This window comes from Hyperolius riggenbachi, chromosome 1 (assembly GCF_040937935.1).
Source record: "Hyperolius riggenbachi isolate aHypRig1 chromosome 1, aHypRig1.pri, whole genome shotgun sequence".
Lineage (NCBI taxonomy): Eukaryota > Metazoa > Chordata > Amphibia > Anura > Hyperoliidae > Hyperolius > Hyperolius riggenbachi.
Genome location: NC_090646.1, coordinates 541,027,397 through 541,050,526, shown reverse-complemented (window position 1 = coordinate 541,050,526; position 23,130 = coordinate 541,027,397). Strand labels below are relative to the sequence as shown.

Below are 23,130 nucleotides of genomic sequence, written 5' to 3'. Positions count from 1 at the left end.
GTCCATGGTATGGGGGGGCTCTGGAGGAGAGGGGCGGCCAACCTCCCCCTCTCCCCCAGAGCCCTTGTCCAATCCATGGACAAGGGGCTCTTCCCCACCTCCGGTGCCCCAGGAGGAGGTGGGGGCCGCCGACGTCCTGGGGGGTTCATGGTGCCATCCGGGGTTCCACTTTAACAAGCGGACCCCGGAAGCCGCCCCCTCCCCAGGAGAAATGAGTATAGGGGTACACGGTACCCCTTACCCATTTCAGCAGAGTTAAAAAAAGAAATAAAAACACAATGAAAAAAGTCCTTTATTGTTCTAAATTAGCCAGGGATACTTACCTTGGGATAATCTCATGCCAGTAACCTCAGGAGTGGTCCCACGCCAGTATCCTCTTATGACATCCCACCTCCCTCCCACACTGACGAACTCCCACCACTGAATGGTCACAGTCAGCCTCTGCATCTGTATAGCAGAGGCTGAGAACACGAAAATGTTGCCTTTAAAACAAGAAATTTCGGCAAACAGTGATGCAATCAAAATGGCCACTGGGAAATCCCTGATCGCTGGAGGCCACACTAGAGTGGCGAAACCAGTGATTTTTCACATAGACAGGGCCGGATTTGTACTTTTCACCGCCCAAGGCCAACTATACCGTCTATTTGGTTGTTATCTCTGTGTGCCCCAATGAGAATTCTACTTACTTTCCTCATTGGATGTCAGTTGTCACAGATGACTATTTTAGTAATATGCGTATAGATTATAAGTCATGTTTTCCTTAAGAACTTTTATGTTATGTTTGCTATCTCATTAATGATGGACCCACTGTGTCACCATGAGAGTTAGGCTGAAGTGTACCTGCAGGATAGAGCTTACAGGTCTTGCAGGGACGACACAAGTACAGGACAGGGAGTTTGAAGGTTAAATCTGTTCTTGTAGATATGGATGGCTGCATAGAATAGCTTTACTGCCCCTCACTGAGCCGCCCCTAAATTTCTGGTGCCCTAGGCCATGGCCTATGTGGCCTTGCCAGAAATCCGGCCCTGCACATAGATGGTGGGTCCAGGTGACCAGAGCAGGAGGTTCCCTAATCCCCTGGACCCACCCATTCATGTGAAATAACGCGTATTCTGACACTCTGAGGTGGCCTCCGGGGAACGGGGATTCCCCAGCAGCCATTTTGTTTATGACACTGTTTGCCGAAAATTCTTGTTTTAGCAAACAATTTTCGTGTTTCTAGCTTATGCAATACAGATTGCAGAGGCTGTCTACAGCCATTCATCCCCAGGAGTTCTGCAGGATCGGCAGGTGCGCGGGACCTCCTAAGAGGATAGAGGGGGGCACAGCGCAGGAAGGTGGGAAAGTGGGCACAGAGCGGCGGGGAGGGGGGGAAGCCTCCCCTTCCTCACCTAGGGCCCCCCCTTGCGCACTCCCCCCCACCTCCAGAATTCCAGCCAGCCAGCGGAACGGCTTACCGAGAGCGATAGCTCTGTGTGCCGCTGGTCTGGTATTCTGCACTGACACTGTCCAATCACGCTCTCGCAGTACTTCCTGTGAGAGCGTAATTGGACAATGCAATGCAGGAGACCAGACCAGCAGCGGCACACAGAGCTCTTCTCTCGGTAAGTGATTCCCGCTCGCTGCCGCTGCTGGCTGCAATTTTGGAGGGGGGGCACGGAAGGGGGACCCTAGGTGAGGGAGGGGGGAAGGCTTCCACTCCTCCCCGCCACTATGTGCCCACTGCCCCCCCTTCCAGCATGAGGGCCCCCACTAACTGGTGACCTGCCTACCTAAACTGGGGACACCTATAGACCTGGGTATATCTATACTGGGGACACCTATATACCTGCCTACCTAAACTTGGAAACTTGGCAGCGAGCGGGAATCACTGCTATACAGATGCAGAGGCTGACTGTGACCATTCAATGGTGGGAGTTCGTCAGTGTGGGAGCGAGGTGGGATGTCATAAGAGGATACTGGCGTGGGACCACTCCTGAGGTTACTGGCGTGAGATTATCGCAAGGTAAGTATCCCTGGTTAATTTAGAACAATAAAGGACTTTTTTCGTTGTCGTGTTTTTATTTCTTTTTTTTAACTCTGCTGAAATGGGTAAGGGGTACCGTGTACCCCTATACTCATTTCTCCTGGGGAGGGGGCGACTTCCGGGGTCCGCTTGTTAAAGGGGAACCCCGGATGGCACCATGAACCCCCCAGGACGTCGGCGGCCCCCACCTCCTCCTGGGGCACTGGGGGAGAGGGGGAGGTTGGCCGCCCCTCTCCTCCAGAGCCTCCCCATACCATGGATCACACGGGCTGGTATAGCTCAGGGTGCGAAGCCCCACGTGGCCTGGCTATCCCAGCCTGCATGGGGGACAAGGGGTTAAGGAGGCTTGAGAGGGGGGACCCCACGCTGTCTGTTTTCATGAAATGTATACAATATGTATACAGAACTCGGAATGCAGTAACCTGTTCTGCAGCAGTGTCATTTTACACAGTTTAAAAAACATTTTTCTTATGAAACTTTGAAATCGATTTGCTCAAAAACTATAAGCTCCTTTCACAAAATTTTTTTTTACCATGTTCCTACTCATCTGCTTAATAAACATGGCAAATTTGGTAATGATAGCATGTACGGGGGCTTTACAATTAACCGCAGAAGTTAACACTATTTAATTCAATAGAAATGCGCTCGGAACACGAAAATTCGAAACACGTAACTCGGTTTTCGCATGCGGTACACGAAATTTCGACGAAATCGAAATTCAGCTGTTCCGATCAGCCCTAGATCTCGCCACCGTCTTCCCACCGCAGTTCACTCGCTCTGCGGTCTCTATAATGGCAGAGCCCTGTGAGCGGGTCAGGAGCCGATTTCATTGGCTCCTGACCCTTCCTATCAACGTAAGCAACTCCCATTGGATTACATTGATAGGCAGGGTCAGGAGCCAATGAAAGCGGCTCCTGACCGGCTCACAGGAACTCTGGCATTATAGAGATGGCAGAGTGGGTGGCTGAGGTTCCCGGCGTGAGGCGCGGATGGCGATTGTGGTGGGTATGTGTGGCGATTCGTCGGGATTCAGCTTTATACCGATGTTTCTTGTACCAGCGGTCTCTGGTCCTTAAAGGGGCAGAGACTGCTGGTACTTAAGTGGTTAAGTGATACACACTGCCATCCAGGGGTGTAGCTAGGAGGGAACAGTCCCACAGGGGGGCCCATAGCAGTAAAGGAGCCCCAACTACTACTTCATCCAATAAAGGGGTGCATCCTTCAGATCAGGTGTTTTTGTGGCTACACTTGTTATGAGTGTGAAGATTACGATGTTCACACTTTTATGGCCTTTGCAAGATAGGCCCCCCGGTTGTGAGAATCACCACGGATAGGCAAGGGAAAGGGGTGCGGTGAACATTGAACATTAGGAGGCCCCATCAAAGTATTGCTGGGGGTACCTTTATTTGTAAATACTGGAGAAAGATTAGACACTAGCCCTGCCTTACTATGGGACATAAGAGGAGAGTGACTGATCAGGGTAGACTTGGGAGACAAACAATACTCGGGTGACTTTCCTGTAAATATTTCTATGGGAGTCATTAGTTTTGGGCCTATTCTCTGTGTCTGTTTCCTTCCATCTGAATTGTGCCACACTTTAGTGTCACTGCATTGCAGAGTTTTACATATACTAGTGTGCTAATAATAAGCCCCTGTATAAATGTACCGTGCCATTGCTAGTGCTGTTATTACTGCATACTTGGGTCTTGGCGGAGCATACTCATTGTGCCTCTGAGAATTTCAACTTAAATATTTTCACAGATGTGAGATTCACCACACTGTTTAATGGTGTCCATAAAGTGACATACTACCCGAGGAACATGAGAGCCAAAGTACAGGTAATACAGTGCGGCTCAAACAAGTTGCAATAATAACGTAGCCGTAGCATTTCTACAGAGAGTAAGGTAAACATAACATACTCTAAGGAACAAACTTAATATATATGCATGAAAGTTTCCATTGGCACTATAGTGGTGGTAAGCAGGTGCTCAGCTACCTCTCATAACAAGATTATTGGGCAAGAGCAGAAGTAACTGAATGTCTATGGGAGATAACAGAAGGCTTTGCATAATATGTGGTTTCTGTCATTAACCTTATTATTTGGGGAATATCCCAGCTTTTCCGTTTGAATCAGTTTCATAAAGTGGGTACATAGCTTTTGAATTTTGATAAATCACAGGCAGGTTTTTTTGGAGGGGTGGGGGGGCAGGGGGGAGGGGGTCCCTGGTGTCCAGAATCTAATCTCACTACCTGTACTCTGGACCCTATTCCCTCTTATCTTGAAGGACAGTTAATAATAGTATCATGAATTGTTTTCACACTTACATTATACATATGCACACGTACATACAGACAGGCGCATGCAGTCATATACTCATGCACCAATGTACTTACACACACTGATTCATTCATGCACCACTGTACTTACACACACTGGCACACATACTAATGCACAAATGTACTTACACTGGCACATACACTCATGCACCACTGTACATATACACACTGGCACACACACTCATGCACAAATGTACTTACACACACTGGCACATACACTCATGCACCACTGCACATATACACATTGGCACACACTCATGCACCACTGTCTTTACACACACTGGCACACACACTCATACGCCAATGTAGGTACTTAAACACACTGGCACACACACTCATACACCAAAGTACTTACTCACGCTGGCACACACACTCATACACCAATCTACTTACTCACACACACTGGCACACACAATCATACACCAATGTACTTACACACGCTGGCACACATACTAATGCACAAATGTACTTACACTGGCACATACACTCATGCACCACTGTACATATACACACTGGCACACACACTCATGCACAAATGTACTTACACACACTGGCACATACACTCATGCACCACTGCACATATACACATTGGCACACACTCATGCACCACTGTCTTTACACACACTGGCACACACACTCATACGCCAATGTAGGTACTTAAACACACTGGCACACACACTCATACACCAAAGTACTTACTCACGCTGGCACACACACTCATACACCAATCTACTTACTCACACACACTGGCACACACAATCATACACCAATGTACTTACACACGCTGGCACACATACTAATGCACAAATGTACTTACACTGGCACATACACTCATGCACCACTGTACATATACACACTGGCACACACACTCATGCACAAATGTACTTACACACACTGGCACATACACTCATGCACCACTGCACATATACACATTGGCACACACTCATGCACCACTGTCTTTACACACACTGGCACACACACTCATACGCCAATGTAGGTACTTAAACACACTGGCACACACACTCATACACCAAAGTACTTACTCACGCTGGCACACACACTCATACACCAATCTACTTACTCACACACACTGGCACACACAATCATACACCAATGTACTTACACACGCTGGCACACACACTCATACACTAATGTACTTACTCACACACACTGACACACACTCATACACCAGTGTGCTTACACACACTGGCACACACACTCATAAATGTACTTACACACACACACTGGCACACACACTTATACATTCATGCTCAAATGTACTCACACTGGTACATACACTCAGGCACCAATGTACTTACACACACTGGCACACACATTCATACACTCATGCACAAATGTACTCACACACACTGGTATACACACCCATGCACCAGTGAACTTATACACACACTCATACACTCATGCGCAAATGTACTTACCGTACACACAACTTTGAAATGTGGACCATTGCTCATATTTTTCTTGGAAGAGATCAGAGAGAGTAGAGGAAAGGTGTGCAGCTGCTTTTTAATAAGCCCTGGAGAGTTTTCAGGCATATCTAGTAATTCGTACAGCATTTTAGGAATAAAAGTTTCTCAGTATTTATCCTTAACATCTGTTTGAACTTTTGAAGGAAAGAGATATCTCTGCTATAAACCCAGCCTCGTTTTTGAGGTCAGGAAAACAAACATTGTTATATTATCATTATTATTTCAAATACTTTCCTTCCAGATTTTTTTACAGTGACGATAAGTTATTTCCAGCATAAGGTACCAGATTGCCTGGATGCCAGTTTCAACAACTGCTGTGTTGTCATATTTTTTTTTTTAAGATTTTACTTTACTGTAATACTGTGTCTGGTTTGCATAAAACTGTATGACGAATATAGCACTTATTATGTTTTTTAAATTAATCCTATTACAAGCCATTTTTTATTGTTACACTTATGTGGAATATTTGCTGTTAAGATGGTTAAGTCTTTCTCGAGCCTTTCCGTTTAAGATAATTTGTATTTTTGTTGTGGTAGAGGGTTAAAAACTGGGTGGTCGCTTGTGGCCGCAAAAACCATAGCAACCTTCCAAACACCAAGCAGTTACCGTATGTGGCATATTCTGCCTTCAGAAAGGTTAAGGAAGCTTGTACAGAATGTGAATGTGTGTGACGTATCTGACATTTGAAGCATGGTTGTCGGCTTCCTGCAGGAGGTTATTGTCAAATGATGTATAAAAACATGGACATATTGGGTGCTGAAATCACCCCCAACTGTTAAGAATACAATCACCTTTTACAAAGAAATTCTTTTGGATCTAGCTACTGGTGAAAGAACAAGTAAGGAATCCCTTATTATAAATGAATGATAGCAGTGGAGGAATTTGTGAGCACTAGTAATGATGTACACTACCTTACCTCCTTAATAACACAATATTAATGATGCTAACATTTATATAGTACTTTTCTCCTGTTCGATTCAAAGCGCTTGAGAGCTGTAGCCACTTAGAGCATGCTCAATAGGCCACCCTGCAGTGTAAGGGAGTCTTGCTCAAGCACTCCTTACTGAATAGGTACTGGCTTCAGCCAGGATTCGAACCCTGGTCTCCTATGTCCTTAACCAGTCCACTATCCAGCCACTTTTATGCTTGCATATGTAAATTGCCTTACTCTAATTTAATGTGTACCTGAGATGGAGCCACAGCATAAAAACATACATACCTGGGGCTTCCTCCACCCCCTCTGGTCTGATTGCTCTTGCTCTGTCCTGTTCTGGCTCACCGTTCGCCCAAACTGGCCCCATGTACGGAATGATAACCAATTCAGTACATGCTTTGACAAAGGGGACCCCCGTGGCCCCGAAACGTTGGTTGGGGATTGAATGGACATCTGGCACCATATGAGAATAAAATAACCTATTTACAGTGGAGTGTGCAGATCTTTTGGATTATGCTTACTCTAATTTAAGGTCACTCTTTATAATAATATTTGTAGATGAAGTCGGATTACCATCAAGGTTTTGGGTGCTTGGCAAAGTGGCAAAGGCAGTGCCATGGCGTCAATAGATTTCTTCAAAGATTGTCAGCACACCAACGGTTATAGCACACACTTTATTGTGCCCGTTTCCACAATGAAATCTTTCATCATGGAAACTGGCACAATAAAGTGTGTGCTATAACCGTTGGTGTGCTGACCATCTTTGAAGAACTCTTTATTATAAGGCCAGGCACTGATATATACTTACTTACCTATAAGTATGGCTTTAGGATGCAGATAAGCTCCATGTCTTCTGGTCATATAAAGTCTGCAGGTCACAGATGGAAGATAAAATGTCAAGAAATCCAGCAACCCATGGAATCCACCAACCTTTATATCTAATGCCTGGAAATAAAATGTAGGCTCAATTGAGTATCTACTGCACTGAGGCAGTATTACAGGTCGGTCAATGCTTCTTACTGACAGTCTAGTCTCCTCGGTTTCTCTCTATGTACATCATTCATGGAAGCACTACTAAGTTGTAGTGAACTGCTGAACGGTCCGAAGGAACTCTAGACCTTTCCTTGCAAAGCGATGGTAGTCCACCCAATCCCTCTGAGCATTTAATGTTTGTCTTTGCTGCTAATTCTTATTAAAATTGTCCATGAAAAATATTCCCTTAGCTGTAAACTAGCGGAAGCTTTCCTTGAGATAACCTGCAATGTAGAGATGAATGACCTGATTAATGACCTGACAAATAATGAGTATCACAGAAATTGTTCATCAGTTAAACAGGATCCAGCTGCTTTGGAAAAATCCCAATTTGAAACATTGCCTTTGCTTGATAGAGAATGAATCATCACTTTGCTGCACATGTACAGCAGAGTCATGTAAGGTATAGGCTTTTTATCCACAGTTTGTGGGTGCTACGTTTGTGACCACAACGGAGAGTTCAATAACTGACTGTCATTTGAATTGAAAATCTGCTAATGTTTAGCTCTTCAGTGGCAGTCTCCTAATTTAGGCCTCTTTCACAGTGGGACGTTGCATTCGATGCGACGTTAAGGTCACATAACGTGCCTCTAATGCAACGCATTGAAAGACTATAACTTGGACGTTATAGTACATTCTTTAGCCCTGCGTTTGGTGCGTCGTTTTCGTCGCACAGTGATGGAACGAAAACGGCGCATGCGTTACATTTAAAAAAAAAAAAACATTACTGAGCATGTGCAACACACATAACGCACCAAATGTATTGCTAAACGCACAGCATGCAGCACTTTCTAAATATTGCTACACGTTACACACAACGCAACGTGTGCACTGTGAATGGCGCACAGACTTTGTATTGCTGTGCATTAGTCTGGAACATTTTCTAATGTGCGACTTTAACGTCGCACTGTGAAAGAGAAAAATTCGAATATTGAGCAAAAGTCTATTTATTTCAGTAATTCAACTTAAAGGGTGAAACTAATATATGTAATAGGAACCCTTTGCAGTTGTTTTATATTAATAAGCTGATTAGAGTCTGACACCTTGAGCCCAGAATCTTGAACATTTTCACAATATTCTAATGGTTTTGATTTGGGGGTTTTCATAAGCTGTAAGTCATAATCATCAAAATTATAACAAAGGCTTGAAATATCTCACTTTGCATATTATGAGTCTATTTCATATACTAGTTTCACCTTTTAAAGAGGAACTCCAGTGAAAATAATGTAATAAAAAAGTGCTTCATTTTTACAATAATTATGTATAAATGATTTAGTCAGTGTTTGCCCATTGTAAAATATTTTAAATCCCTGATTTATATTCTGACATTTATCACATGGTGACATTTTTACTGTGGGCAAGTGATGTAGCTGCTGCATGCTGTTTTGGCAGTTGTAAATAGCTGTAAACAGCTATTTCCCACAATGCAACAGGGTTTGCAGACAGGAAACTACCAACAGTACGTACTCAGAATTTCTTTGTGGGAGGGGTATCACCACAATATCAGCCATACAGAGCCCCCTGATGGTCTGTTTGTGAGAAGGAATAGATTTCTCATGTAAATGGGGGTATTAGCTACTGATTGGGATAAAGTTCAATTCTTGGTCGGAGTTTCTCTTTTAGTTGAATTACTGAAATAAATGGACTTTTGCACATTATATTAATTTTTCAAGTTTAACCTGTATGTCACATCACAAGTACCGTAAGTGGTGGTCAGTGGGTGAATTGCCAAGAGTGGTTGCTAGGCAAAAAACAGAATGTGACGGTTTCATATATATTTTTTTTTTTTTTTGCCTAGCACCCATTCTTGGCATTGATGTCATGGACGTCAATGCATTACTGTCAGAATAGCCAAAAGTGGAAATGTAGCTCTGAATTTTACACAGAATCCAGAATCTAAAATCAGATGTCACCAATTATGCCTACCTCTGACTACCTCTACTTAAATTTAGTCCACTACTAATAATGGCCCTCACAATGTTCCTAAGTTTATCTGTGCTTCCCTGTATAATTCTTAGAACTACCACTTAAAGATGGCTTGAATGCTTTCCTTGCATTAAAGAGCATCCACTGATAGAATTACTAGGCGATTCCCAGGAGAGCTGATCCAAGGACTTATCTGACTGCCATCTGCCAGTCGGGAAGGAATATTTCCCTTTTAAGGCTAATTGGCACAGGGCTTCCCCTGGATCAATGGGGATATGTAGAGGTTCAGAATGGTTTGTTTTTTTATTGGTTTAAATGTGATGGATGGATGTCTTTTTCAACCAAACTATGTAACTATGAGACTAGCCTTAACCCTGTAATACTTTTTACGGTTTACTGTAATACCTCAATCAAACCTCAAACAAGAACTCCCCCAAAAAAACTTGGGTGCTGGAAAGAACTGTCTTGAGAAACTGATGTTGGCCTTCTGGCACCCCTGTAATTGCTCTGCTTGTAGAATCACACTCTCACACTATACTGTGAATTCTGACAAAAGTGAGGGTATAAAACACTATCTATGCTTGTTATAGAGAGCTATAGAACTATATAAAAATTAACTTTTATTAAAAAATTAAAACTTCAGGTACTGCCTATGTGAGATAAGCGGTAGAAATATGTCAGAACACCCTATTAGCATTGGTATAACCTCAGTATTAGCAAGATGTTTACCCCTTTAAATCACATAAAATTGAATGCATACTCATACACAGCACCACCCTTTACCTAGCCTGACATGTTTCACCACCATAACTTCTGGAGGCTTCATCAGAGCTCAATCAAAGTGCAGTAGTGCAAAACATAAAATGAAAATACATTCATATTATCAATGTAGCATAGCCTCATTGCCATATATACAAGCCCAAAAGTGAGTGTATCTGTGGCTGAGTGCACATCAAGAATCAGTACAGGCAGACAAGGTGCCAATACAATCGCCACAACAAAAATGCAGTACTGCTTCAATACATATACTGTAAACACTACACTATACAGTCATGAATGATCATCTGTATTTAACTGTCTGGCTTTGTATAATTCTTGAACGAGTATTAGGAAGCTCTGGTATAACAAGGAAAAAAGGAGCATATATTAAGGCTGTTTTGTAGCTTGATATGTGCTAGCTTTTTAATATTCATGATCAGTTATATTATTCATGAATTTGGGTATCCTATTGCCTGAAACTCTATGAAAATAACCTTTTCACAGCTATTACATTGCTAAGATATATGTGTAGTCTCTGTGTACAATGAGATCATTTAGGCATTCATTTTGCTGTGGATTTTACGCTAGGGTACTTCTTTCTAATTGAATCTACATTTGAAGTAAATATAAGTATATAATTGGTGTCTTAAATTTAAGTCAGTTCACTATAGTCTAATTACTGAAGTGATGTTGATAGCACTATAAAACTCCTATTCTGTACTTTAAATAAACTGTAAGGATAAATATAAGTGGAGTAGTCCGATTCAGAGAATTCTATATTCAAACAGTGTCATAAAAATGACTAGCACTTGTTTACAAATGCCTGGAGAGTGAAGACGAATCAGACTTCCTCCATGCTAGTTCAGATTTATTTTTGCCACTTGACAGCTGCTAGTCAACTAAAATCAGCCTGTGAAATAATTAAAGTGGGCAGATAAACCGCAGACACTAGATGAAACCATTTTCATGGAATCTGATAACGTGGTGATGCAGCAGAATGAGTTATGTAATTTGCATATTGCTCTATCCAACAAAATGGTGACCACCCATCTCTACTTTGGTGACATGCGCTCCCGACCTCCATGCCTAATCACCCATAACATTGTTGTAGGGGTGGATTTCTTATGGTAACTATAGACGTTATCCTGTTGTTTTCTTATTGCAGACTAGGGGCTTGATTCACAAAAGAGTACTAACTGTTAGCACTCTTTTATGAATCAAGCCCTAGCTGTTCTTTTATCCAGCAAACCCCGGAAGAGTATGTGGTGATGAATGGACTCAGTGTTTCCATAGATACAGGTCACTAAACTCATTATTATGTACTGTAAAAAATGTATTGTGGTGGATAAAGCTATTTGCAGACTGTGGCATGTGTTGAGTGTCGCAGGGGCGTACATACAGCTGGGGACAGCCCCTGAAACCTGAGTGAGTCCAAAGTTGTGGGAGTCCAACTACTTACCCTCTCTCCAATATAGAGGTCCATCCTCCAGATCAGGTGGTGGTGTGGTCACATTTGTTATGGGTGGGGGGTCATCATGGCTACACTTGTTGTATGACCCCTTGAAGGTTAATTACCAAGGATAGACAGGGAAAAGGGTGTGAACATTGGGGGGAACCATATAACAAATTTGTAGGGGCCTTCATGATTTGTAGTTACACCTCTAGATTTTGGCTTTTATCTTCTTATTTTGGACAACCATACAATATCTTTAGCTTATGGTGGTGGGTCAAAGATAATGCAAGTTTTTCCTCTGCAGTTAAACATCTTACTTTTGATGCCACAAATTGATCTTAGTTGTAGGCATTATTATTATTATTATTATTATTATTTAGATTTATATAGCCCCGACATCTTCCGCAGCACTCTACAGAGTATATTGTCCTGTCACTTAAAGCAGACCCAAACCAAAGTTTTTTTTTAATTCAAAATATTTAGTTGCACCACTCTGACACATACAAAGATAAATAAACACTTCTTCAAGCCTATAAACATTTTAGTGCATGCTTTTCACCCTTCTCTTTTCATAACTAGGGCTATACAGGTGGCAGCCATTACTTCTGAGCTTAGTAGAAGGTTTTAGATCATGGGTGTGTTTGTCATCAGCTACCCTCCCTCACAGGGGCGTCGTCTATGTGAAATCTCACACAAGCTGAGATCACCTCCCCTGTGACATCATCAGTAGCAGCCTGTGTTTTGTTTTTGTTTTTTATCTCCTCCATCAGTCTGCCGGATTCTGTCCCGGCAATATGAAAGGGAGGGAGGGGTTCCTCCAATAAATGTAAAATATTTTATATTTGTCATCATGCAGCTGAAAAAAGGCTGATTCATTCATTATACAAATTCATTATTATAATTTAGAAAATAGATTTTATTTCTGAAATCTTGTATTTTTAGTTTGGGTCTACATTAACTGTCCTTCAGAGGGGCTCACAGTCTAATCCTTACCATAGTCATATGTCTATGTATGTATTGTGTGGTGTATGTGTCATGGTCTAGGGCCAATTAAGGGGGGAAGCCAATTAACTTATCAGTGTGTTTTGGGATGTGGAAGGAAACTGGAGTGCCCGGAGGAAACCCACACAGACACAAGGGAGAACATATAAACTCAAACTCCATGCAGATAGTGCCCTGGCAAACTGGTGACCCAGCACTGCAAGGCATGAGAGCTAACCACTACGCCACCATGCTACGTATGTACACAAATATTCAATTAGCCCAAAGATTTATTGATGCCCCCACACTGCTATAAAATATTCCTGTGTAAAGAAACATGCTCCATAAAGCACAACATTAGATTTTAGTTTCCAATGAGGGCTGTCAAGAAAGATTTGTCATGGCACAGTCATTATTCTTGAAAACAGATGAAAAAGCTTTGCAAACTAGGCTGTCTTCTGATGCGAGCCTCTTAAAAATGACATGTCTGAACTGTTGAACTTTCCAAAGAAGGGAACACTCTGAATAAACCTTAGTGGGGATAAGGTGATCCTTTGCTTGGAACTTACTCTCTCACCAGCATAAATCAAATGTGTCATGAGCTGGAAAGGCATTGAATAAAATAGCAGAGCTGGAGATTTTTTTTCCACTTTCCTTTGTTCTTTGCTTGACCCAAAACCTTTGTGAGCAATTATAATTATCATTTTCAGGAAATGTCACTTGACGTGAAAACCAGAAGCAACTACGTCTGCAAACAAATCAAACTTTTCTGCCTGAGTTCTCTAGCTTCCATCTTGTTATAGCTTGTGTACAAAAGCTGTGGTTTATATCTATCTTCCACTTTGGTGGACATCAGGGCGAGCTCTGGGACCACATTAGTCACAGATTGTTGATCCTTCGCTGTACTCTGCAGGGCATATGTGTGCAGACCCTGCGAATGTCTCTATTGCAACTTTACTTTATTTTGGTGTAGTAAATGCTTGTCTGTGAGTTTATAATTAGCAACTGAAAAGTCCACTGCCTACCAAGTAGCTTTTGTGGGTCATCAGTTTTTGAGTAACCGTTGATTTACACATAATTTGGGTATATGTATACAATTTGTAATAGATTCAAGTTACTAATTTCAAACAGTAAACTAGTAAATGATAGCATGAGCTTCCCCAAGATTGTTTAAAGTGAATCAGAAAAAAGGGCGCAGGAGCCCTTACAGAAAAAATGGCACTGCCATAGGCGCCTATTAAAACTATGATTTGCGGCATAGAACCGAATTTTGGACCCACAACAGTGCCCGCTAACCTTCTTTGCTGCAAATTGTGACTTTTATAATGATCATAATATTTGGCTAAGAAAGTGAATTTCTGTGCCTGGAGGTGCCCGATTAGTGGCAAACTAGTTAAATTTCAGCTTTGTAGCAGAGGGGGCAGGGGGTTACATTTTAGGAGTGGGGGTAGGCTTAGGCATCAAGGGGGACTATAGGGTTAGGCACTACCAGGGGGTGGGGGTCTTAGGGTTAGGCACCACCAGATGGGGGGGTCTTAGGGTTAAGCACCACCAGGGGGGATTAGTGTTAGGCATCGGTAGAAGGAGGGTTCTGTAGGGTTAGCCCTCCCATCCAGCAGACTGTATAAAACGTCTCCTGGCCCCAGAGCCCAGCTCTGTTCTGATTTCAGACCTGCTCTAAATCCAGAAAGTAAGCCTGGCCATACTTTAGCTCCAGAGGTCCTCTAAAAACACTGCCTTGCCTCAGCTTTGGGCATTGGAACCAGTTCCAAGCTCTGCAGCCTTGCCAACCCTGGTGTGTATTCTTAATAACAGACACATGGCATGGTCAAGTTTATTTTTATTTTAATATTCTTTACTTGATCTTGGCTTTGGCTGTGTATTTGCATAAATACTTTAGCTTTAAAAACAATATATACAAAATTATATGGAGTGGAACTCTTGTGAAATATTGTGAGACTCTTGTGGAAGTTAACGTGAGTAAAACCCCTATGGAACCTCAATTTTCCAACTAGAAGCCAGATTTTTTTTTATATTTAAGTTAATTTTCCATGTTATATTGAAGGAAACACCTAGACCATGTTAAACCAATATGTTACTGCCAGAACATTTTAGGTTTTTTTTCAAGTTCTTTTATTTTAATTCTTTCTAATTCACATTTCCTTAGTCCTATCCCTTCCACTCTCCTCAGGGACAGTTAAGTTGTTTATACACCACATCACTGAGCAGGTAAGGAGAGTAGATTTCCTGGATACCATGTTGTGGATGTAGCACTTGTTGTGGAGCTCGGTCCAAGCCAAAGTCTTTGTTAAAACCAGACCTTGCAGTGTTCTGTAGATATAATGCTTATGATTTGTGAAGAAAGGAGTTCAGTTATGACGTAGCTGTTTTCTATTGCTTTTGCTTGAGTATGAGATAGAAAACAAGCTGACATTCTTTTTGCAGGAGTGATCGCTTAATTATGACTTTGAGTCAGAGCAGAATGCTGAGGAAAATATCTGATGTAAACAAACGCTGGCCATTTCTCCTTACAGCCTCTGAGGACATCATTTCAGCATGCCTCAACCCACCAAAACATACATTTTTTTACCATAAAACTGACCAGAAAATGGAGCACAGGTTTATGGACTGAATGGCTCTTCAAGTGTGTTTGGCCGGCGGCATTGAGCGCTGTCCCTTTCTCTTCTTTACATATGACTTGATTAAGGCACCTAGAGTAATGCAAGAGTTAAGCAAAAAAAGAAAAGAACATCTGCTCCCTTAACTCTGTTGTTCAGTCTCTGGGTCCGACTCTTTGCGACCCCCATAGACTACAGCACACCAGGTCCCCCTATCTTCTACTGTCTCTTGAAGCTTTTCCCAGTTCATGTGTGTTGCTTCCATGATACTATATAGCCATTTCATTTTCTGCAGCCCCCTCCTCCATTTGCCCTTGATCCTTCATAGCATCAGCGTCTTCTCCAATGAGCCCTACCTTCTCATTGTGTGTCCAAATTATTTCTGCTTCATCTTCAGCATTGCTCCTTCCATTGAACAGTCAGGGTTAATTTATTTAAGGCTTTACTGATTGGATCTGGATCTTCTTGCAGTCCAAGGGACTCTTAAAAGTCTTCTCCAGCACCACAATTCGAAGGTGTCGATTCTGCAGTGTTCAGTCTTAAACCCAGTACACGCCTTCAATTCTGACTGTCCAATCATTGGCCAATTTTACCACCTCCATGTGGTATGAAAGTTTACATACAAGATCTGCTCATAGTATTCAAAATCTGTTGACCCTCCTGCTACATGGAGGTGGTAAAATTGGCCAATCAAAACTGAAGGTGTGTGCCAGGCCTTAGAGTTGGTCAGTGAGATGCATTTTACCCCTGACATGCATACAAATTGAATTCAGATTGGCCTAGGTCCAAGTAAACTGGAATTATTATCATCTCATTGACCATCTCTACTCTCCCTTTGAAGTCAGCTAACTCTGGTGAGTAGACTGAAGAGTGCACCTGAAGATCTGTAAATGTGTTCAATTGTGGGAATTGTGTCTTATTACATATTTTTCACTAGGACAAAGCCTAGTACACACATTCAATTTTGATTGGCCAATGACTGGCCATTGTGGCCACATTTACCTCCTGGATTTAGTATGAGAGCCAACAGATTTTGAATACTATGAACAGAATGTATAGGGAGCTCTCATGCTACATGGAAGAGGTAAAATTAGCTAATCGTTCACCAATGAAAGTTTGATGTGCGTAACAGGCTTAAATAACTTAATGCAATTTTTCCTCAGAAATGGAATAATGATGGAATAATCTGATAGTAAGTTGCATCATGTGTAGACACCCAAACTGCACCCGATCGATAATGCGATTGATTCCCATTGATAACTACCCAAAATTTTGTAAGGTTTTACACTATTGAAGGCTTTTTGATTTGAGGCTTACTGCCATATGAATAATTGATTGAATCTGGAAGAGGATATTTGAAGATTGATGTGACCTGAAAGGCCAGAGAGGTGGGGGACAGCCCTGAGGTGCATGCTGACCTACATATAGGTCCTGATCCGAGTGTGTGGTAGTGGTCACCTGCGTACTTGACTGAGGAATTGACAGCATGACAGCTGTGAAGTAGCTAAAGGTATATTTACCTTGGGAAGCTGTGGAACCCAGTCTTTAAGCACGACAGAGTCCACAAACAGCCTAAAGGCAGCCATACACTGGTCGATTATGCCACCAGATCGACCAGCAGATAGATCCCTCTGTGGTCTAATCTGATCAAAGAGGGATCTATTGGATGCCTACACTGCAAACAGATTTTGAATCGATTTCACTATGAAACCGATTCACAATCTGTGGAGCTGCTGCCGCGAGTCCCCCGGTCTCTGCTGTCTCTACTCCGCTCTGGGCTCCAGCTTCACTTTACTTCCTGGGCGCTTGTAAGAAGGCGGGGAAGAGCCGCCGCCATGAGCCAGCGGTCGGCGGCTCTTCCCGCATTCAGTAGCCGCACACACGGGGAGGCAGCCGCCTCCTCCCAGCGCGAGGCGGCTGTCCCCGTGGAGAGGCGGGCGAGAGGCACTGAAGCCGCCGCGTTGGACGCGGCGGCTGGTACACAGGTCCCCGCTGCGGAGACACCGCAGAGCGGGGCTGCTGGGACTCATAGTCCCTCAGTGTTCAGAGTGACGCGCGCGCGCACTCAGGGGAAATTTATGACAGTACTAAGGGAGTCAGCTGACCAGGCTGGTCAGCTGACCCGAACTCTGCTTCCCATTGGTCCAGCACTTGGGAGGTGCTGGAGAGGCAGGTGTGTATATATACTGCCGGGTCTTCACTTGCTCTTTGTCTGGCGTTGCGTTCACATACGTGGGAGCACCCAGATCCGTTAGTCAGATCCGTTAGTGTGCCGGGACCAGCTGGAGCTGTAATCCTACACTAAGTTAGATTCTGTTGATAGCTTAAAGTACTAGTTTGATTGTGATTATTTGTTATGACTCTTGCCTGCCTTGACTATCCTCCTGAACTCTGACCTTGTACCTCGTTATTTCTGATACTCTGTTGCCGACCCCGGCTCGCTCCTTGACTCTGCTTCTGCCTCCTGATTTTGTACCCCGATATCTCTGATACCTCGTTACTGAACCCTGCCTGTACCTTGACTCCGCCTTTGCCTACTGATTTTGTACTTTATCTGTCCGTGTGTATACGACCTGGCTTGTCCGACCTCGAGAACCGACCTCACGATTGGAGGCGGTTCCCCGTCCTGTTAGTGACACTCCCGCCTGAGTGCCACTTTCGGACTTTCCTTCCCACTGTCAGTCTGACTCCTCCCGTCTTGGAGAGCTCAGACCTGCGGGAGGAATCTGTGCAGTTCTCCTTGCTGCACTGAGGCTTGTCCTCTGTATTACTGTTGCACCAATCACAACACTCTACCCTGGTGACCAGAGGTTAGCTAGTATATTGGATTATCGGTGATACTGCAGATCACATATAATCTGGTATACGTCTGTATTTCCCGTGATACTGCAGATCACCGGTAATCAGACCTCTCTGTGCTTCACCGAGCGTTACAGCGCTCTACTGTTTAAACTTCCCCCGAAAGGAAGTAAGTGAAGCCAGCCGGAGCCCAGCGCAGAGAAGGGACTGCGGGGACACGCGCCAGCGTAACAGGTAATGTATTGCCGCTAGTGTCGTACATTCGAACACCGCTATCGATGCGATCAAGCAAAATTTTCTGCGCGGCCAAATCGACTGGATCAATCGTTTTCAGGCGGAAATCGGTCGAACGGTCAGCGTTCGCGCATCGATTTCACAGCAGATTTGATCACAGTGATCGAATCTGCTGTCTGTAGGCGATAAATTGGGCAAGTGTATGGGCACCTTAAGAAGTTGGCCTTCCACACTGTGAGTACTGCTGGTGATTTTTGCTGGTTGGTGGAGACTGCTGGTTGATTGAGTTCCAGATAACCAGGACTCTGATGCTGCATACACACTTCAGATAAAAGTCTTTGGAAAAGGCAAGATCACAGACCAATTATACCCCATTCCATGTAGTATGAGAGCCATACTCTACACAGTCTATTCTATGGAGCTGCACTCCCCATCAGATAAAATCTTTGCAAGATGCTGCACACAAAGATGCTGTACACATTCAAAAGATCATTATCTGCAAAAAATCTCTTCCTGCAATAGATCCATTCCTGCAAAATGCATTCATAGTCTATGAGATCTGCAGATCCTCATACACACCTTGTTTAACAGACTTCATCTGCATATCTGGCAATCATCTGCAGATCTGAAAATCCATCCCGGTGGATCTGATCTGCAGATGATTGCCTGTTAAACAAGGTGTGTATGATGATCTGCAGATCTCATAGACTATAAATGCATTTTGCAGGAATGGATCTATTGCAGGAAGAGATCTTTTGCAGATAATGATCTTTTGAATGTGTACAGCATCTTTGTGTGCAGCATCTTGCAAAGATTTTATCTGATGGGGAGTGCAGCTCCATAGAATAGACTGTGTAGAGTATGGCTGTCATACTACATTGAATGGGGTATAATTGGTCTGTGATCTTTCATTTTCCAAAGACTTTTATCTCAAGTGTGTATGCAGCATAATTGTAGTTACATTATTGTAGTTCTATAAGGGGCAATTTATGACAAGGTGTTAAAATATCACCTAGGAGAAAACTTAGGAGAAAAGCTATATGCAAGTCACTTTTCCTTCTGAGTTTTAACCTAAATAATATTTTTACACTTTATAAATATAATGCCTGTATAAGCCACCAGCAAACAAAAAAATACTCAGAATAATTTTAACAGTACTTTTTCGACTACTTTTTAGTACTTTTTTATTTTGAACAAAAGATGTAAAATTATCTACTAGAAGAAAAGTTAGGGGCAATCGGCCCTTATCCAATTACATTTTTCTCTTGAGTTTTCTCCCAGTAGATAATTTTTCATCTTATCTTAAAAAAAAATTCAGCACTTTGCAAATGAAAAACAAAAAGTAGGTAAAACACTAATGTCACACTTATTTTGAACATTTTCTTGCATGCTGGCCTGGGAGCTTTAAATACTGTATATTTTATTGGTAAGGTTTAAAAATATCTACTTGGAGAAAAGTTAAGAGGAAGATCCTGTTTCAGCATGTGTTGCATTGCTATGACTGTGGAGGTATCGGCGGAAGCAGGAGATTTGGGCGCATGAGACAAGTGGACAAAAAGGGCGCCCCATTCACTCCCATTATAAATATCGTTTAATGGGCGCCGAACAGGGAAAAAAAGGCGCCGGAGATTATTAACGTTTTACAAACGGCGCCCGGAGATTTTTAAGGTTTTATAACTGTGCTTGTGATGATTTAACTTTACAAAATGAGCCCGTGACGAATAACGTTTATAAAGATACTAAATCACTATTTCTAAAACATTTCTAAAACATTATTATCCACCCAAAAAAATTATTTACATTTTTTTATTTACATTTTTTATTTATTAATGTTTGTAAAACATTATTATCCATAGGGGGGTCTTAGGTTTAGGCACCACCAGGGGGGTCTTAGGTTTAGGCACCAACAGGGGGGTCTTAGGTTTAGGCACCAACAGGGGGGTCTTAGGTTTAGGCACCACCAGGGGGGTCTTAGGTTTAGGCACCACCAGGGGGGTCTTAGGTTTAGGCACCAACAGGGGGGTCTTAGATTTAGGCACCAACAGGGGGGTCTAGGGGTTAGGGATACGTACAGGGAGGGTTTTTAACAAACGTAAATATAAGTTTCAGTTTAGAAACAGGGAAGATTAACGTTTTAAGAATTGCCAATCTCATACACATTATTTAATGATTTATAAATTCTTAAAACACTATTTGTAAACGAAATTCTACACAATATTTCTATAAACGATAATACTGCTTATCGTTTACACCACGCGCCCTTTTTTCCCGACGCCCTTTTTTGATGTACGCGTTATCGGCTGCCACTTTTCCTTTTTCCCTAAAAAAGAAGAATATTGTTGGTTGCTACAGGTCACATTTTTCTTTTGTGCATCAGCCCATCAGTTATTCTTTATACCTGAACAGAATTACAGTATAACAGTGTCTCTTTCTCATCTCTTTGACACACTAGCAAATAGAATATTGCAGGAGAATTCTCCAGAGGAATGATTATATGTTGTTATACGGTTACCAGGCTTGAGTGAGATTTAATTAACGGTTATACATGTGTTTTTCTCTTCCATCTGTCAGTCCCATGATAGCGGCACATTACCCCACTGTAACCGCACAGTGTGTGCTTCATAGCTTACAGGGTGCTTAGACTTTCCTTGGCTCTGAGGATTAGTTCCTCATTTCTTCACATTTCAGCTGTGGATGTGATTGGACATGATCAGCGAAAGCAAGCTTTCTTTTATGTGCCAATTAGCACTAAATAAGTGACACAATTCCTGTGGATATCCCACCCAGGCTCAAGATGGAGCTTTCTTCAAGCATCATCAAAATAATTGCCTGTTGCATCTTAATTGTTACCAGCATCCTGGGAAATGCCATACTGATTTATTGCACATGGAAGTGCATTGCGAGACGCCTGCCAACCTCCTTTGCTCTCATCTTCAGCCTTGCCGGTGCTCATGTTGTGAAGAATCTAGTGGTCAACACTATAAATATCATTTCCAGCGCTGGATTTTATCCTAATCCCCTCATTTGTAAAATCGGAGTGTTTACAGCTTCGCTGACAACCAAACTAGAAATCTGGTTTACCCTCTACATGGCCATCTTCTATTGCGTAAAACTGAAGCGTGTCATCCATCCGCCGAGGGAACCTCCGAATGGCAAATGGCGGAAGCATCATTTAATTGGTGTGCTTGTCTTGTGGGTCGTGGGCATCTCGGTCTGTTGTCCCTATCTGGTGTTTGTACGCAATGTACAAAGCCCGAATTCAGCCAATGTGTCTTATCCCTTACATCACAGCTTCCTCTACCAAGATTGCGAGGTTGGATTGCCAGATGCCCACACGGATTTATATTATCATCAGATATTCATGGTTGCTATTGACTTGTTTCCTCTGGTGGTTTTACTTCTGGTCAGTTTCTGCATACTGTTCCTTTTCCGTGAGCAGAAGAAGGCAACGTACGGAAATATTTGGATTGGACACGATGCCTCAGAGACTGAGGTTCTGCGGGCTTCCAAAATTATAGTCCTTTCGATGCTTATTGTCACGGCATTTTGGGTGGCCCATTTTGCCCTAGTCATGTGCTTAAAGCATATAAGCTCGTGGTATTTAACTTCAACCGTGCTCATCGTCCTATTTTCCGGGTATGCCAGTTTCAGCCCTTACTTACTGATGCTAATTAATTACAAAATAAGTTTACAGATCAGGTCGCTAGGCTCTTTCTGCTGTGCAAACAAAAACAACAACAACAACGCAAACAAATTGCCCAGCGATGCAAAGAAATCTATCCCTGAAGGTCCCGCTGTTGAAGATTGAGCTTTTTATAGATTGTGGTATTTATTTAACTCAAAAAACAAATGCCATCAATTGGATACAGCCATGATAGCATCTTTTCATTGAAACAGATCTGTTTTGCTATTCAGAGAGAAAAGTACACATGGCTTGTATGCAATCACTGCTCACAGTCAGTCGAGTACAAATGTGTTATGAGATGTTTTTTACTACTTTTGTATATATTTTTCTATAGTAAGCATCTATTAATGACGGCTAATTTGAAGCATTTACGATAAAGTAGTGGGTTTTATGCTAGTGTTTGAAGCACAGAGGAAGCCGATTGTCCTGTGTGATGATGGAGCACTTTATGCGAGGCTTATGCTTAATATTAATTTTGGCATTCTTTTCCTTCCCTATAAAAGAGTTATCCGTCTATTGCTCCAAATGGCTTTCTGATTTTTCAATCAAAGAATATAAACATTGAGGTCTTTGTACTGCAAAGAAAGCAGAATGTGTATAGTAATGTCTCGTGTTATTTAAAGCAGAAGTAAAGTAGGACATTAAAATCAGCACCGCATACAGCAAAGTCTCTGTATTAGGCATCTTTTTAAGGCTAAGCTTTTAAAATGACACTGCACATATTTAAAAAAATATCTGGAATTAACGGGGTTGGGACTTTTTCCTCAATCTTTTTTCTATAGCTCAGCATAAGAAGGAATACTGCACAATAACAGCTAAGGGTGATGACCAGTAAAGCCTGGTACACCCTTTTAAT

General features: G+C 42.5%; 2 protein-coding genes across 8 annotated transcripts in view; both read left to right on the top strand.

Moving 5' to 3' along the window:
- Nucleotides 1-23,130, top strand: part of SNCAIP (synuclein alpha interacting protein) — a 309,420-nt gene that overhangs the window by 91,667 nt on the left and 194,623 nt on the right. The window lies entirely within an intron of this gene.
- Nucleotides 21,384-22,397, top strand: LOC137534990 (taste receptor type 2 member 143-like). Its single transcript, XM_068256786.1, has one exon. The coding sequence runs from the start codon at nt 21,384-21,386 to the stop codon at nt 22,395-22,397; it is 1,014 nt and encodes a 337-aa protein (XP_068112887.1).